Source organism: Podarcis erhardii (genome assembly GCF_964252035.2).
Source record: "Podarcis erhardii genome assembly, chromosome: 16".
In the NCBI taxonomy this organism is placed as follows: domain Eukaryota; kingdom Metazoa; phylum Chordata; class Lepidosauria; order Squamata; family Lacertidae; genus Podarcis; species Podarcis erhardii.
Window position 1 is genome coordinate 29,268,288 of NC_138514.1, and position 15,722 is coordinate 29,284,009.

The 15,722-nt window shown below is 45.5% G+C and overlaps 1 protein-coding gene across 5 annotated transcripts in view; it reads left to right on the forward strand.

Annotated features, from left to right (window-relative positions):
• The window catches only part of GTF2IRD1 (GTF2I repeat domain containing 1), a 91,956-nt gene that overhangs the window by 58,552 nt on the left and 17,682 nt on the right, over positions 1-15,722 (forward strand). For all 5 annotated transcript variants that reach the window (XM_081843493.1, XM_081843494.1, XM_081843492.1 and 2 more), the window contains 11 exons: positions 1,746-1,829; positions 3,113-3,296; positions 4,862-4,887; positions 5,792-5,912; positions 9,677-9,714; positions 11,925-12,005; positions 12,802-12,855; positions 13,334-13,399; positions 14,055-14,238; positions 14,351-14,409; positions 15,599-15,661. In XM_081843493.1, coding sequence (XP_081699619.1) covers positions 1,746-1,829; positions 3,113-3,296; positions 4,862-4,887; positions 5,792-5,912; positions 9,677-9,714; positions 11,925-12,005; positions 12,802-12,855; positions 13,334-13,399; positions 14,055-14,238; positions 14,351-14,409; positions 15,599-15,661 — 960 coding nt within the window. The remainder of the gene's footprint in view (positions 1-1,745; positions 1,830-3,112; positions 3,297-4,861; positions 4,888-5,791; positions 5,913-9,676; positions 9,715-11,924; positions 12,006-12,801; positions 12,856-13,333; positions 13,400-14,054; positions 14,239-14,350; positions 14,410-15,598; positions 15,662-15,722) is intronic.

Below are 15,722 nucleotides of genomic sequence, written 5' to 3' on the forward strand. Positions count from 1 at the left end.
GGCTCACGTGGTCCTTCCTCAGCAAATTCCCTCCCAACCATTAGAGACTGCTTTATCCTGAGTCAGAACGTGGCAGTCCCTCTGTTCTGAGTGTTGTCTTAACTAATGGTTTCCAACCTTTTTGTCACATCAGCCCGTGAGCCCACATTTACTTGACCCATCGGTTTATCGCCATGTGAATTTTGGATGCCGCTATTAACATGAAAATTTTCTTAGAATATTTTTAGTACTTACAGAGTTAGTCACAGTTTGTTTATGAGTGGGGATGTGTGAACACCAGCCACCTGACTTCAGAATATTCCTGTGCATCAGAAGGGAGCTGCAGTAATTGCTCCCTGTATGAGCCCATTGTGGTGAATTGCCGCCACATCTTCCATCAGCCAGCAAAGAGCAGTTCCCAAGTCCTAAAACATATAACTAGGCCTTCCCGACCTAGCTCAGTTGGTAGAGCATAAGACTCTTAATCAGGGACATGGGTGGTGCTGTGGGTTAAACCACAGAGCCTAGGACTTGCCGATCAGAAGGTCAGCGGTTCGAATCCCCGTGATGGGGTGAGCTCCCGTTGCTCAGTCCCTGCTCCTGCCAACCTAGCAGTTCAAAAGCATGTCAAAGTGCAAGTAGATAAATAGGTACCGCTCTGGAGGGAAGGTAAACGGCGTTTCCGTGCGCTGCTCTGGTTCACCAGAAGCGGCTTAGTCATGCTGGCCACATGACCCGGAAGCTGTACGCCGGCTCCCTCGGCCAATAAAGTGAGATGAGCGCCGCAACCCCAGAGTCGGCCACGACTGGACCTAATGGTCAGGAGTCCCTTTACCTTTACCTTTAAGACTCTTAATCTCAGGGTTATGGGTTTGAGCCTTACCTTGGACGAAAGATTCCTACATTACGGAGGATTCCTACATTGTAGATGACTCTCGGGGCCCCTTTTAACTCTACAGTTCTGTGATTCTATGATGTTCAGCTGCAAGTTGTACGTAGCATCCATCATTAAGGAATAAAGGCAATTAGATATGTACTTATACAGCCTGTGGCTTACTTGCACAGAATTTGTGACCCACTCAACCATGGGATTCACTGGGTGATTTGGGGCCAGTCACAATCTCTCCGCCTAACCTACCTCACAGGGTTGTTGTGAGGAGAAAAATGGAGAAGAACCACGTATGCCACCTTGAGCTTCTGGGAGGGAAGGCGGGATGTTAAGCAATAATATACAATAAATAAAAATGACTGGGTTTGTCGTGTATTTTTATAACATCGGTTGTTCGTTTGGTTTTCTGCATGCTGCTGAGGGAGATTTCTTTACAGATAAGGCCGTAATAGAAATGGTCTTAAGTAAATAAATGAATGGAGGTTGGAAGCCAGTTGCTGGGGAGAGCGTAGTTGAGTCCATGCTCTGGTTATGCGCTTCCCAGAAGAGGTGTCTGGTTGGGGATCAGGCTGCTGGGCTAGATAGGCCTTTGCCCTGATCCAGCAGCCGGTTGCTCCTCTTGGTGTTAACGTTGGGTGGTTTACAGTCACCGTTTCCATTTGCCAGCTGCAGGGTTTGCCTAAGGGAACTGTCCAGCACCCAGGATTTGAACCCGATGCAGCTGGCGCAATTGGAGCCTCCCACTTCCCCTCAAGCTCAGGCTTTCTCTCAGAGTGGGGAGGAACCACAAACCTTGTTCCCGAGGGCGGAGTGAGAGGGATGGGGAGCCTCTGTGCCGGAGATGCCATATGGAAACTTCTTGTTTTGTTTTTGCTAGATAAATGGGACAGTTTTATAAAAGAAACCGAGGATATCAACACCCTGAGGGAATGTGTGCAAATTCTGTTCAACAGCAGATATGGTGAGTGGATGTGAAGTGCCTGTTTTTCATCTGCGGTGCTTATGGCACGCATATCATTATGGAGAGATTTTCTGGACTTTTTTCCCTGACTTTCTGGTGTTTTCCCCCCTTTTCTTTTTCTTATTCTCTGACGCAGCATCAGGCACCATATGCTATGTGTCCCTTTACTTAATTGCTTTCTTGGCATGGCATTTTCCAGGCCCACAGCTTCTAATTAATGCAAATGTTTCTGGGTGTGTTTTTTTTAACTCGTTTGTATCAAGTCAGTAAATGTGCATTTGGCCTGAATGGGGTCTTCTGGCCTCCTCAGTGGAAGGCCTTCATGGAGTCAAAACCAATGGGGCAACAGCCACAGAAAGCCGTCTCCTATATTTGAAGTGTTTTTTTTTAAAAAATAAAAAACACCACCAACTGGTATATAAATTTTACGGAATAAATTAAATACATACATTTTTTCGGCCTGGTGCCTTCTAGGTACCCTTTGAACTACAACTCCCATCATCCCTTGCCATTGGGTAAGTTGGCTGAGACTGGTGAGAGTTCCCAATGGGTGACTGGTGCTTCTCAAACTTGGGGCTCCAGCTGCTGTTGGACTCCAACTTCCATCATCCCTAGCTAGCAGGACCAGCGGGCAGGGATGATGGGTGATGTAGTCCCAACAACAGTTGGGGAACCAAGTTTGAGAAACACTGACAGAGGGCACCAAGTTTGGGAAGGCTGCCTTATGTCAGTGTCCTGCTAGGACCCTGCCCATCTTTGAACGGATACTATATAAATTGCTGCCTTTATGAGTTTGGATTTATGCAGTTAGTACTGTGGTCCCCAAGAAGCTGGCCATGGGCATTGCGTTGCCTTCAGGAGCCCGCTGAGCAATCTTCTACTTCCAATATTTTCACTGAGAATGTGCTTTGCCACTTTACCATATTGGCTGCCATTGAATCGAAAAGGATGGCCATAAATTAATGGATGATGACAATAATTTGTAAAGCACTTCAGAGTATTTATTGAACTCGTGGCATCCTGTTGGGCACCTTAGTTTCTGAGCACAGAACATTATATTCCAACTTTCTCTGTTATTATGCCAATGCGACATGTTTGAAACATGGCCAGGGCTTACTGAAAGGGCAAAGCAGCATTTAACTTTCAAAAAACTTTCCCTGCAGGGAAAACTGGGGTGCAAAACTGGGTTCATGCCAGTAGCGGACCCAGTTTAACAGTGTCTGCTGTTAAGAGTGTCCTGTCTGTTCTTACCCTTTAAAGGTTAAATGTTCTGTCACTTTCAGCTGAAGCTTTGGGGCTCGATCACATGGTCCCTGTCCCGTACCGGAAAATCGCTTGCGACCCAGAAGCGGTAGAAATTATCGGCATCCCTGACAAAATCCCATTCAAACGGCCCTGCACATACGGAGTCCCCAAACTCAAGCGGATATTGGAAGAGAGGCACAACATCCACTTCGTCATCAAAAGGTACGTGATTGTTTTGAGAGGCTCGTGAGCAGGGGGACTGCAGAGAGCCGAGAGGTGGGCTTCACTCTGCGTGACTCAAAAGCAAGCTTTGTGAGAGGTTCTTCTTTCCCCAAAATTGCTGTTTCTCCTTTATTTTAAAATATTTATATACCTATCGTCATGGAAACGATTCCAGGTGGAGTGCAAGAATACTAAATACCGTCATACCTCGGGATGAATACACTTCGGGTTAGGCAAATTCGGGTTGCGCTCCGCGGCGACCCGGAAGTAACGGAGCGCGTTACTTCCGGGTTTCGCAGCGTGCACATGCACAGACCGTCAGAATGACGTCACGCGCAGAAGCGCTGAAACGTGACCCGCGCAGACACAGGTTACATTCGCTTTGGGATGCGAACAGGGCTCTGGAACGGATCCTGTTCGCATCCCGAGGTACCACTGTATACAATAGAGTTAAATATATAATATTTCAGGAGGTGAAATATTTAAAATCATAAACCACCCAACAGTGGGGTGCTGCTGCGGCAATGGGGAGGTGGGAAGTCTGGGCACTTGCAGGGGTGGGCCACCTCTTCCTTTTCTACCACCTGAGGCGGCTGCCTCCCCCTCCATCATGGATGGGACGGCTCTGAAGTACACCCACTGAGGTTAATGAACATTACTAACTTAAACCCATTCATTCCCATGGATCTGTTCTGAGGAAAACGTAGTTGGATACAGACCATTGTTTTCCCAAATTGTCTGCATACTTTTGTTTATTTCATTCACACCCCACCTTTCCTCCAATGAGGCCATGGTTCCAGCCCTCCTCATTTAATCCTCACAACAACCCTGTGAGGTAGGTTAGGCAGAGAGGTGGTGACTGCCCCAAAGTCGCACCATTTGTGGCTAAACAGGAATTTGAACCCTGGCGTCTCCCAGTTCCTTGTCTGACACTCTAACCCAGTGGTTCTCAACCTGTGGGTCCTCAGATGTTGTTGGACTACAACTCCCATCATCCCTGAGCTCTGGCCTTGCTAGCTAGGGGTGATGGGAGATGTAATTCAACAACATCTGGGGACCCACAGGTTGAGAAAGGCTGCTCTAACCTCTCTGCCACACTGGCTGGCGGCAAGGAAGGGTGCAAATAATGTAAACTTTAATGTGCTTTCCTTTAAAATTCCACTACCAGTATTGGTTCCTTACCCCTGCTATATGATAACAAATGAACGTGGTAAAGATGGTGGCAATAATGTGATTTAGCTTATTCTTGTTTTTAATTAGTTCTGCATGGTTGGTGTGTGTGTGTGTGTGTGTGTGTGTGTTTAAAAAAACTGCTTTTAACCATCTGTATTGATCATTTAAACATTTTACTTTGTCATGAAAATCCCAAAGCAGTGTACTAAAAACAATCAAGAGCAGTATGTAAATTTGTATCGAGCCAATAAAATGGCCGTTGTGGTGACCAGAGCACAACCCACCAGTTGAAGATCCTAAATGAAATCTTGAATTATCTTTACCCCCTCGCTTCCTTCCCTCCTCCTCCTCCTCCTCCTCCTCCTCCTAAATTGTTGCCTTTTCTTTTACAGGATGTTTGATGAAAGGATTTTTACAGGTACGTTGGGCATAGTCTTTCATTTTGGGGAAGGGATGGTAGCTCAGTGAGTAGAGCGCATGCTTTGTCTCCAGACAGTCCCAGACTCAGTCCTTAGCATCTCTCGATAAGGATGGGGAAAGCATCTACCTGAGACCCTGGGCGGAGACCAGGAACCTCTCGCCCTCCAGACGCTGTTGGACTACACCTCCCATCCTCCATAACTATTGGCCTTGCTGACTGGGGACGGTGGCCCTCCAGTTGTTTCTGAACTATGACTGCCACCATCCCTGGCCATTGGCCATGCTTTCTGGGGCTGATGGGAATTGTATCTCAGCAACACCTGGAGGGCCATTGTTTTCCCAAACCTGCCTTAAGCTGACTAACTGCATTCTCACAATGTCCCATTTCCAAGCCAATTCCCAGCTTTTGGTAGTTTTGGGAGGTGACCAGAATATGCTCAGCATTTGTGCAGTTTACCTTCCCAAATCCGCTGGGAAGAATTTGGACCTTTCCCTCCATATTGGGTCATTTGATGCCTAAATCTCTTTCCCACATAGCTTTTGATTTTTGACCTGATATTTCTATTTTGCTTTTCCACCAACGAACGCTGCGCTCAGGGCGGCTCACAATGATCACAAAAGCTTAAAAAACAAAACAAAAAAACCATTATAATCACTGTGCTATCACACAGAATAACATATAAATAAAGCAAACAACAACAGGTTCACCGAAGCGATTAATACAATTCAATAAAGTCATAGCAATTCGAAATATTCCTCCCCCATAGCTATTAAACTAATCTGTATGAATGGCAGACTTACTGGGAAGAGACAGGGAGAGGTTGTGCCAGGCCATGGGTAATTATTGGTTCAAAACTCTGTGCCTGGAAAATATCTGTTTGTTCTTCCATCCTTGCAACCAGGAAGTAAATTTACCAAAGATTCAACCAAGATAGAGCCATCCAGCCCTTCTGGGGAAATCTCTCCTGACCCGCACAGAATGGCGTTTCTTGATCTAGCAGGAACTTCACAGTCCAGTCATAGGTAAGCCTGTATCACCTTGTATCAAATCATAGAGTTGGAGGGTCCTGCAAGGTCCTCTAGTTAAACCCCCTCCTTGATGGCAGGAAGCACTTCCTCAAAAACCCAAGGTTCCCAGTTCCTGGCCCAGCTGCTATATTATAGTCATAACCAACCTTGCACCCTCCAGATGTTGTTGAATTGCAACTCCCATCAGCCCCAGCCAGCATAACCAATGGTCAAGGATGATGGGAGTTGTAGTCTTGCAGCATCTAGAAGGTGCCAGGTGGGGAAAGCCTGGTGTCTTAGTGTCTCTAATTTGCTCCGGCCAGCATGTTTTCTCCCTGGAATGCCAGTAGAGGGGAGGAAAACATGGTCGCCGCCAGAGTCAGTGACTTTGAAACCATTTAAAAAAAATAAAACAGAGAAAAGAAAGGAAGCTTCTGCCGTCATAAGGGTGTCCTTCCCCATCACCACCCCAAAACCTATTTTGGGGTCCCCAGATTGATTCCTGAGAGACCGCCATGTGTTTACCTGCTCCACATTTAATTCTTTAGAGGAGATTTTTCGATGGTTTTTCTCCCTGCCTAGATCTTGGGGGCATCCAATGAAGCTGTGTGGTGAGAGATTCAAGATAGACTATAGAAATTATTTCTTCACGCTGTTTAAACTGTAGAACTCCCTGCCACAGGAGGCTGGGATGGCCACCAGTCTGGGTGGCTTTAAAAGAGGATTTGACAAATTCATGGAGGATGAGGCTATCTGTGGCTACTAGCCATAACGACCATTTTCTTCCTCCACAATTGGAAACATTATGCCTTATGTTGCTGGGAACCATGAGCTGTTGTGCTCAAGTCCTGCTTTTGGGCTTCGCATTGTGACCTCTGTCTGGCCACTGTAAGAACAGGTTGCTGGACTAGACGAGCCTTTGGCCTGGTCCCGCCGTGCCGTTCTTACATTCTGCTGATCTCAGACTGGTTCTTAAGGATCTGGGATGCAGCAAGTGTGATTAAATCAACAAGTCATGCCAGAGGCAGGGAAGGCAGCAAAACAGATAATAAGCATATGAATCAATGGAGCGCTGGAATCTGATGGGCTGGGACTCGGTCCAGCCATGAGCAACATCCGGTGCCATTTAATAATGTAATCTGATTTGCCTATGATGGTGGACTTTTGGTGAATTATGAAGGTGAAATGATCAGTGGTAACAGAGCAGTCCTATGCATGTGTGCTCAGCAGTCAGTAACATTAAGCACAATGGGGCTTTCCTCTGTGTAAGAGGGCATACGATTGCAGCCTGTGAGTTGAATCCAACAGCCCAGCAAGAAAGGAGAATCTGCTGAGAGTCTGAGGGTCCTGCTCCTGCCTCTCTCCACCAGGTCTAGGGTGGGGCCTGACAGACTACAAAACCACTGCTGCTGCCAAGCAGAGATTACAGTTAACATTCTTTTCAACTGCTTTTTATAACTGTGTTTTTAAATTTCTAAAAACTATTTTTAACTGTTTTAATGTTTTTTGGGGGGTATTCGCCTGTTTCTGTTTATATTTTGATTATGTATTTTGTGTTTTTGTATTGATAATGTATGGGACGCGGGTGGCACTGTGGGTTAAACCACTGAGCCTAGGGTTTGCTGATCAGAAGGTTGGCGGTTCGAATCCCCATGACGGGGTGAGCTCCCGTTGCTCGGTCCCTGCTCCTGCCAACCTAGCAGTTCGAAAGCACGTCAAAGTGCAAGTAGATAAATAGGTACCGCTCTGGTGGGAAGGTAAACGGCGTTTCTGTGGGCTGCTCTGGTTCGCCAGAAGCGGCTTAGTCATGCTGTCCACATGACTCGGAAGCTGTACACCAGCTCCCCCAGCCAGTAAAGCGAGATGAGCGCCGCAACCCCAGAGTCGGTCACGACTGGACCTAATGGTCAGGGGTTCCTTTACCGTTTACCTTTATTGAGAATGTATCTTGTGAACCGCATGCAGGTATAGGGCAATATATAAATTTAATCAACAACAACAACAACATATGACTGCCAGTTTGCTTAATTTTAGGTCTCACCCTGAAATTTAAAGCCCTAATTGACTATTTATTTCATTTTAGTTAGTTATTAAATTTGTATATTGCCCTTCATCTGTAGATCTCAGGACTGGTTCAGAGTATTAAAATGCAAGATAAAAACTACGTTCCCAGATAACCGAAAGACCACCTGCTTCCATACAGAATATGCCATATGTCTGGAATTTTCGTACATAGCCAGAATACAAAAAATTCCTTCCAGTAGCACCTTAAAGACCAACTAAGTTAGTTCTAGGTATGAGCTTTCGTGTGCATGCACACTTCTTCAGATACACTGAAACAGAAGTCACCAGACCCTTCTATATAGTGAGAAGGTGGGGAGGGGTATTACTCAGAAGACAGACCCAAAAAAGAAAATAACAGAACACCTCTAGTCATCACATACAGCTCCCAAGTTAAAACAGTACAACGCATCATCAGAGATCTACAACCTCTCCTGGACAATGACAGTTCTCTTTCTCAAGCTCTGGGAGGAAGACCTTTCATTGCCTACAGACAGCCACCCAATCTTAAACAACTCCTAACCCACAATAATACTACAACCAGACTTAACACGGACACTGGCACCAGAGCCTGCAATAAACCCAGGTGCCAACTTTGCTGCCACATACACCCGGACAACACCATTACTGGCCCCAACAACATCACACATACCATCTCGGGACTATTTAATTGCTCATCGTCTAACATTGTGTATGCCATCAAATGCCAACAGTGTCCTTCAGCTCTCTATATTGGACAAACAGGCCAAACCTTACGCCAAAGGATAAACGGACATAAATCTGACATCAGAAATCACAAGACAGAGAAACCAGTAGGAGAACACTTCAATCTCCCAGGACATTCTATACAAGATCTCAAAGTAGCTGTTCTATTACAAAGGAATTTCAGAAATAGACTGGAAAGAGAAGCTGCTGAATTGCAACTTATTACCAAACTTAAAACCATGGAGAGACCTGGTCTGAACAAAGACATTGGATTCTTATCTCATTATACATGACAAAGCCATTTTTCACCTTCTCACCCCTTGCTTTTTCCTGTAGACCTATTGCAGTCGTTAAGAGTCGTCAACAGGCTCATCACAGCTATCTGCCAATCACCCATTCCCACCACCCTTCTGAGTAATACCCCTCTCCACCTTCTCACTATATAGAAGGGTCTGGTGACTTCTGTTTCAGTGTATCTGAAGAAGTGTGCATGCACACGAAAGCTCATACCTAGAACTAACTTAGTTGGTCTTTAAGGTGCTACTGGAAGGAATTTTTTGTTTTGACTATGGCAGACCAACACGGCTACCTATCCGTAGCCAGAATACAGCATTCGGAAGCAGTGTCTGGGTAGAAATCGCTGAAATGTCCAGCAAAATCCGGACGTATGGCATCCCATTTCAGAAGTCTAGATTCTGGCAAATTTCCTTTTTTAAAAAATAGATTTTGTAACAACTTTGACCAAAAAAAACCCACAAAAAACTTTTCACTTTTTGAAATATAGCAACTCTAATACAGACCCTCCATTATGCAGAATGCCGTGTTTGCTCCTAAGGGCGAAACAAGGTCAAACATTGTACATTTTAAAAAAATAATGAATCCATGGAATTGCCTCTTTCTTTGTGGGCTGTTCATACCTGTTTGGTTGTACAGCACATTGTATCCCCCCCCCCAAAAAAATCGGGCACTTGATATACAAATGAAATTTAACCATGATTGCTTTCCTTTGCCAGATCTGAAAAGTGCCCCATTTCTGGAGAATGTGAACCAGGTAAGCTGCAAACAGCCGCTGCTCTCTTAATTAGAAATGGGAAAAGGGAGTATGATTCTTAGGTCTTGCAAAGCCGCGTGAAAGCAGGAGGATTGTCGTCTTGCAAAAGCCGTGTACACAATGCTCTGCTCAGCTGCTGGGGAAATGCCTGCAAACCCCCCTTTTGACTGCATGACGCTAGGTGCAAATCAAGTGGGGGTAGCTTGGCTGAAATGGCCTCACAGACCAAACGCAGAGCATGAACAGGCCTTATTAGCCCCATGGGCTAATAAGCCCTGGCTTAGGACCCCAGAACTACCGCATTGTGTCCTTTCAACACACTGCTTGAAGCAGTCAAGCAGCAGCTCAGTCGGTAAAAGAGTAAGACTCTGAATTTCAGGGTCATAGGTGTGAGCACCACATTGGGGGAAAACAGTGTGACGCGGCAGCTAAAAAAGCCAATGCAATTCTGGGCTGCATCAATAGGAGTATTGCATCTAGATCAAGGGAAGTAATAGTGCCACTGTATTCTGCTCTAGTCAGACCTCACCTGGAGTACTGTGTCCAGTTCTGGGCACCACAGTTCAAGAAGGACACTGACAAACTGGAATGTGTCCAGAGGAGGGCAACCAAAATGGTCAAAGGCCTGGAAACGATGCCTTATGAGGAACGGCTAAGGGAGCTGGGCATGTTTAGCCTGGAGAAGAGGAGGTTAAGGGGTGATATGATAGCCATGTTCAAATATATAAAAGGATGTCACATAGAGGAGGGAGAAAGGTTGTTTTCTGCTGCTCCAGAGAAGCGGACACGGAGCAATGGTTCCAAACTACAAGAAAAAAGATTCCACCTAAACATTAGGAAGAACTTCCTGACAGTAAGAGCTGTTCGACAGTGGAATTTGCTGCCAAGGAGTGTGGTGGAGTCTCCTTCTTTGGAGGTCTTTAAGCAGAGGCTTGACAACCATATGTCAGGAGTGCTCTGATGGTGTTTCCTGCTTGGCAGGGGGTTGGACTCGATGGCCCTTGTGGTCTCTTCCAACTCTATGATTCTATGATTCTATGATTCTATGAAAAGATTCCTTCATTGCAGAGGGTTGGACAAAGGACCCTCGTGGTCCCTTCCAACTCTATGATTCTATGTAGATTTGGGGGCACACAGGGGAGGGCAGAACCTGCAGCTCTTTGGTTGTTGTAGAATTGGAAGGGGTCTTGGGGATCATCTAGTCCAACCCCCTGCAACACAGGAATGTTGTTGGACTCCAACTGCCCACTGCCCCAGTCAGCATGCTCAGTGGTTAGGGACAAAAAGAATTTCAGTACAGCTATGTCAGGCTCTCTGCTTCTGCATTAAATGAAATGTAGAGTCTAATTTGCATGAGTCCCCTATTCTGGCCACTGCTGGATTCTGGGATCATGACAATTAGCGACCCTGAATCCAGAACTCTTGCACATGATAAGTGTACTTCCAGATATTTAGCTCTCCCAGAATCAGAGCGTCTCTGTAAATGCACTAAACAGGAACCTGATACTTTGGAGCATATTTTCTTTTCTTGTGATTTTGGCATTTTTGCCAGAAGACAATTATTAGAGGCCTTACAACTCAATAGGCTCAATTCTATGCTACCAACGGTTCAGGACCTGCTCTCGGACAGGAATGATCAAATTACTTTAATAGTGGCTGAATTTTTGAGTGCTGTCCATGTAGAAAGACTGGGCCTTTATAAAGAGATTTGGTGGTTCTTAATTGATCGGTGATGTGGTAGTGTTGTATTGTACTATTTATGCAAACTGATTCTCTCTGGAGTTAAAGATCCGACTGGGACAAACCTTGTTATGTTGAGCTCGTATTTTGCACAATTTGTATACGGTGTCTGTTTGATAATGTGTGGTTTGCTATGCCTAATAAAGGATATTTTATCTAAGTGTACTTCCAAATGAATTAATGCCAGGCCATTGTCCATCTAACCCAGTGCTTCCTGTTCTGACTGGCAGCTAATGTAGACAATGCTGAGGTAGAGGGAACAATAACTTAAGTTAACATAAGGAAGGCTGTCCCTCAGCGGGAGAGCAGCTGCTTTGAGTGTAGAAGGTCCCAGGTTCAGTCCCCTGGGGCATCTCCAGGACCGTGCCGGAAAAGACTCCAGCCTTGAACCCTGGCTAACTTCTACCAGTCAGTGCTGATTTGTCGTCGCCTCTCTGCTTTTCATTCCTGTCTCCCATCTTCCTTGACAGGTACTTCAGGAGAACTGGGAGGCATAAAACGCATCAAGATAGAACCGGATGAAGTGGACATCATTCAAATCACCGTTCCAGGTAGGCGAGATAAAAGCTCTCGACAATACTGGCAGGATTAAGATTATTTCTAGATGGGCAGTGTCGATTTGGGAACAGTTTTCAGCCCGCTGGGTTATGGCCCAGAGAATTCTGGGAGCTGTAGGCTCAAAGAATCGAGGGTGCTGAGAGTTGTTAGGAGGCCCCTGTTCCCCTCACAGAGCAAGGAATTCCCTTGGAAAAAGGGATTGGTTGTTAAACCACCCGGAAGAGAATTGTACCTTTGTGAGGGGAACACGAGGGCCACCTAACAGCACCCTCAACAGATGACGGCTCCCAGAATTCTCTGGGGGAAGCCATGACGGTTTTAAGTGTCATCATAGTGCTTCAAATATATGGTGTGAATGTGGGGAGAGTTGAGAAGGGGTCAGGGATTGAGGCAAGGGTGGCTCTGCCACGTCATTGGCATTACCAAAACGACGGACTGAGGGTGAGGCAAGTGGGGGCCAGTGGCAGAGAAGAGCAGTTGGCAGGAAATGTCTCAGGATGGAAGGATCTGCCATCTTCACTTCTCTCGGTTTCTCATTTTCACCATCTTAAATTCAGTTCTCCACACTTCTGCAGCAATTTGCAAGAATGTATTTTTTTAAAAGCTTTGTGAAGATTCGCCAGCGTTTTGGTGCTAATTTCTCCTAGTAAACACATTTGCGTGAAAGCTGGACTAATCTACACTTTTTTTTGCCGGCAATTTTGCTTAATATATGCATTTTTTCAGGTTACAGTCCTCAGCTAGGTTTTTTAGTTTCCTGCTAAATGCCCGTCTCCTCTCTGGTTTCAGATAAAGGGCCCAGCAATGATTTACAACATAATGAGAAGCAGATGGAGGGCAAAGGTGAGTTTGGCCCGTTGCCTGGATACCTGACGGAGCACCTCCTCCAGGCACCTGAAGATGGCCTTCATAGGCCCTTCACCATACCCCACCCCCACCATCTCAGATGAGGCGGATGGTAGGTGTGGAGGCCCTTTGTGGTGTTGTTTCCTCAAGAGGAATAGTCTCTCCAGACCTGGAGTCTAACAGGGAGGACCTTTTAATGAGGGACGGGCAGGTCAGTGCATTTGTGCAACACTGACCTGCCCAACTCCTCTCCCTCTAGCAGTATTCTTTCGCATTTTCCCAGACGTTGTCAACCATCTCAATTTTATCAGTGCTGTCGACGGTGCTTTTCTCTGCTTGCTTGTGATTTTTTTGCTTTATTCCTTGCTTTGTTCTGCATTTTAGTCCTTTGTTTATGAGCTGGCCTGGAATTTTATCTTTGAGGATGCCAAGATAACACTGCTTTTTTTTTTGCTGCTTTTTTTTTTCTTTCCAGATGGCGTCGGTGACGTTTTAAGTCACTTGAGGAAACAAGTAGAAATTTTGTTCAACGCTAGATACGGTGAGATACTTGGCTGCTTTCTTTTAAATGTGCTTTTGGGAACCTGGATCTGCCGTTAACCTTCGCACATCTGAAGGGCTCTGGGTTCCTCACACCTTCTCTAGAACTTCCTAGGCAGGACAGCTATTTTCCCCACCCCTCATGTGAAGATACCAGGGCATGTCACAAGATAAAAAACAGTCTCTCCATAAAAGCACATATTACATAGTTAAAACAAAAGAATAACACAAACACGTTTAAAAGGCTTAGAGTATTAATCAGCCAGAGGCCTGGTTGAAGAGGAGTGTTTTCACCTGGCACCTCAAAATGTATAATGAAGACAGCAGGCGAACCTCCCTGGGGAGGGCATTCCACAAATGGGGGGCCACTGCAAAAAGGCCCCTTCTTGTGTTGCCACCCTCCAGAGCTTGTGGAAGAGGCACACAAAGGGCCTCCGAGGATTAACACAGTGTCCTGGTTGTTTTTTTATGAGGAGAGGCAACCTTTTTCTAAACCATTTCCTATTCATCGATATCCTTTTTGAGGTAATACCATGTTGGTAGCAGCAAGCATTTTAACATGCTCAGTGGTGTTTCGATATCTTTACGATAACCTTTAATATGCAGGGGCTCAGGCCAAAGATCCTTTCTGAAAGGCTTGTTTCTTGCGCTTGCAGCTAAAGCCATAGGAATTTCCGAGCCTGTCAAAGTCCCGTATTCCAAGTTCCTGATGTACCCGGAAGATCTCTTTGTCGTAGGCTTGCCAGACGGGATCTTGCTCAGGCGACCAAACTGCTTTGGGATTGCGAAACTGAAAAAGATCCTCCAGGCAAGCAGCAGTATCCGGTTTGTTATCAAGAAGTAAGTTCAAAGCCTTCCTCCCGCTTTGGCCCAACCATGTCCCACCAAAAGAAGGCAGCTTTCTGTGTTTCCTCATTATTACTGTTATTATTATTGCAAATTTCTCTTTCAGGCCAGAACTTCTTACAGAAGCAGTGAAGGAGACAGTTTCTGATAGCCCAGGAACAATAGGTAAAACACATTTATTTCCAGTGATTTGATTAATGAACCCAGGGATTCCCAATCTGCGTCATGTGGACCATCAATGGTCTATGAGATTCCTTCAGGCAGTCTGTACCTATTCAATAATAATAATAATAATAATAATAATAATAATAATAATAATAATAATATTTATGCCCCACACATCTTACTGGGTTGCCTCAGCTACTCTGGGCGGCTTCCAACATATATACAAACATAATTAAACACTAAACATTTTTTTAAAATGTCCCTGTAAAGGGCTGCCTTCAGATGTCTTCTAAAGTTACTTATCTCCTTGGCTCGGGGGTCGCATAACTCCATACCCCCTAACACTTCTCTGATGAAAATAGGGACATCCTAAGGAAAAGCAGGACATTCTGGGATCAGAACCCAGGACAGCTTCTGTAAATCCAGGACAGTCCCTGGAAAATAGGGACACGTGGAAGGTCTGCTCTCTGGCATTGTCTCTCCTTATTTACATTTAGTCTGTAAGCTTTTGGGGGGCAAGGAAGCTCTTGCATGCTTGTGTGAATAAGCAGTGATACAGTCCTGAGCCTTAGGATCACCTAACGAAAGAGGTAATCCATTTTTGGAACAGGCCAGTTTAGCTTGGGACATACTGTTAGCCCTAAGAGCTCAAAATAGAACTTGTGGGGTTGAATCCAGTGTTAGTTGTAGAACCTCTGCAACAAATGGGCATTTAAACATTTAAAGCACTATGATGCCACTTCAAACAGTCATGGCTTCTGCCCAAAATATCCTGGAAGCTGAGGTTTGTTAAGGGTGAGGCCGTTACAGAGCTACAGTTCATGGAGTGCTTTAATAGCCAATCTCCCTTCGCAGGGAATTCTGGGAATCATAACTCTCTTGACGGGCTCCCTAACAACTCCCAGCACCCTTGGCAAGCTAAACTTCCCAGAAGCCATGACTGTTTAAAGCGGTATGACACCGCGTTAAATGTAGGGTGTGACCCAACTTAAGTCCAATTGATTTCAGTGGGTAGAATTGGGTCAGAAACAGCCCACTCTGTGGGGCATCGTGGGGTTGGATGCTGAAGAGGGGAATAACTAGATGCTGCTTTAAATGTGGAAGAGGATGTGTCATGTGGACAGTCCTCAGAGAAGACATTGAAATTAAGACAAATAAATAAGAACCTTGGTGCCTCTTCTGTTGGCAGCCAGTGAGAGAGACTCAAGTGAACGTCTTGTAGAAGAACCGGTGAAAAGACCAGGATTTCAAGGTGAGAAATGGAGATCTGCCACTGCTACCACAACCACAATCCATCTGATTTCCCAAATTAT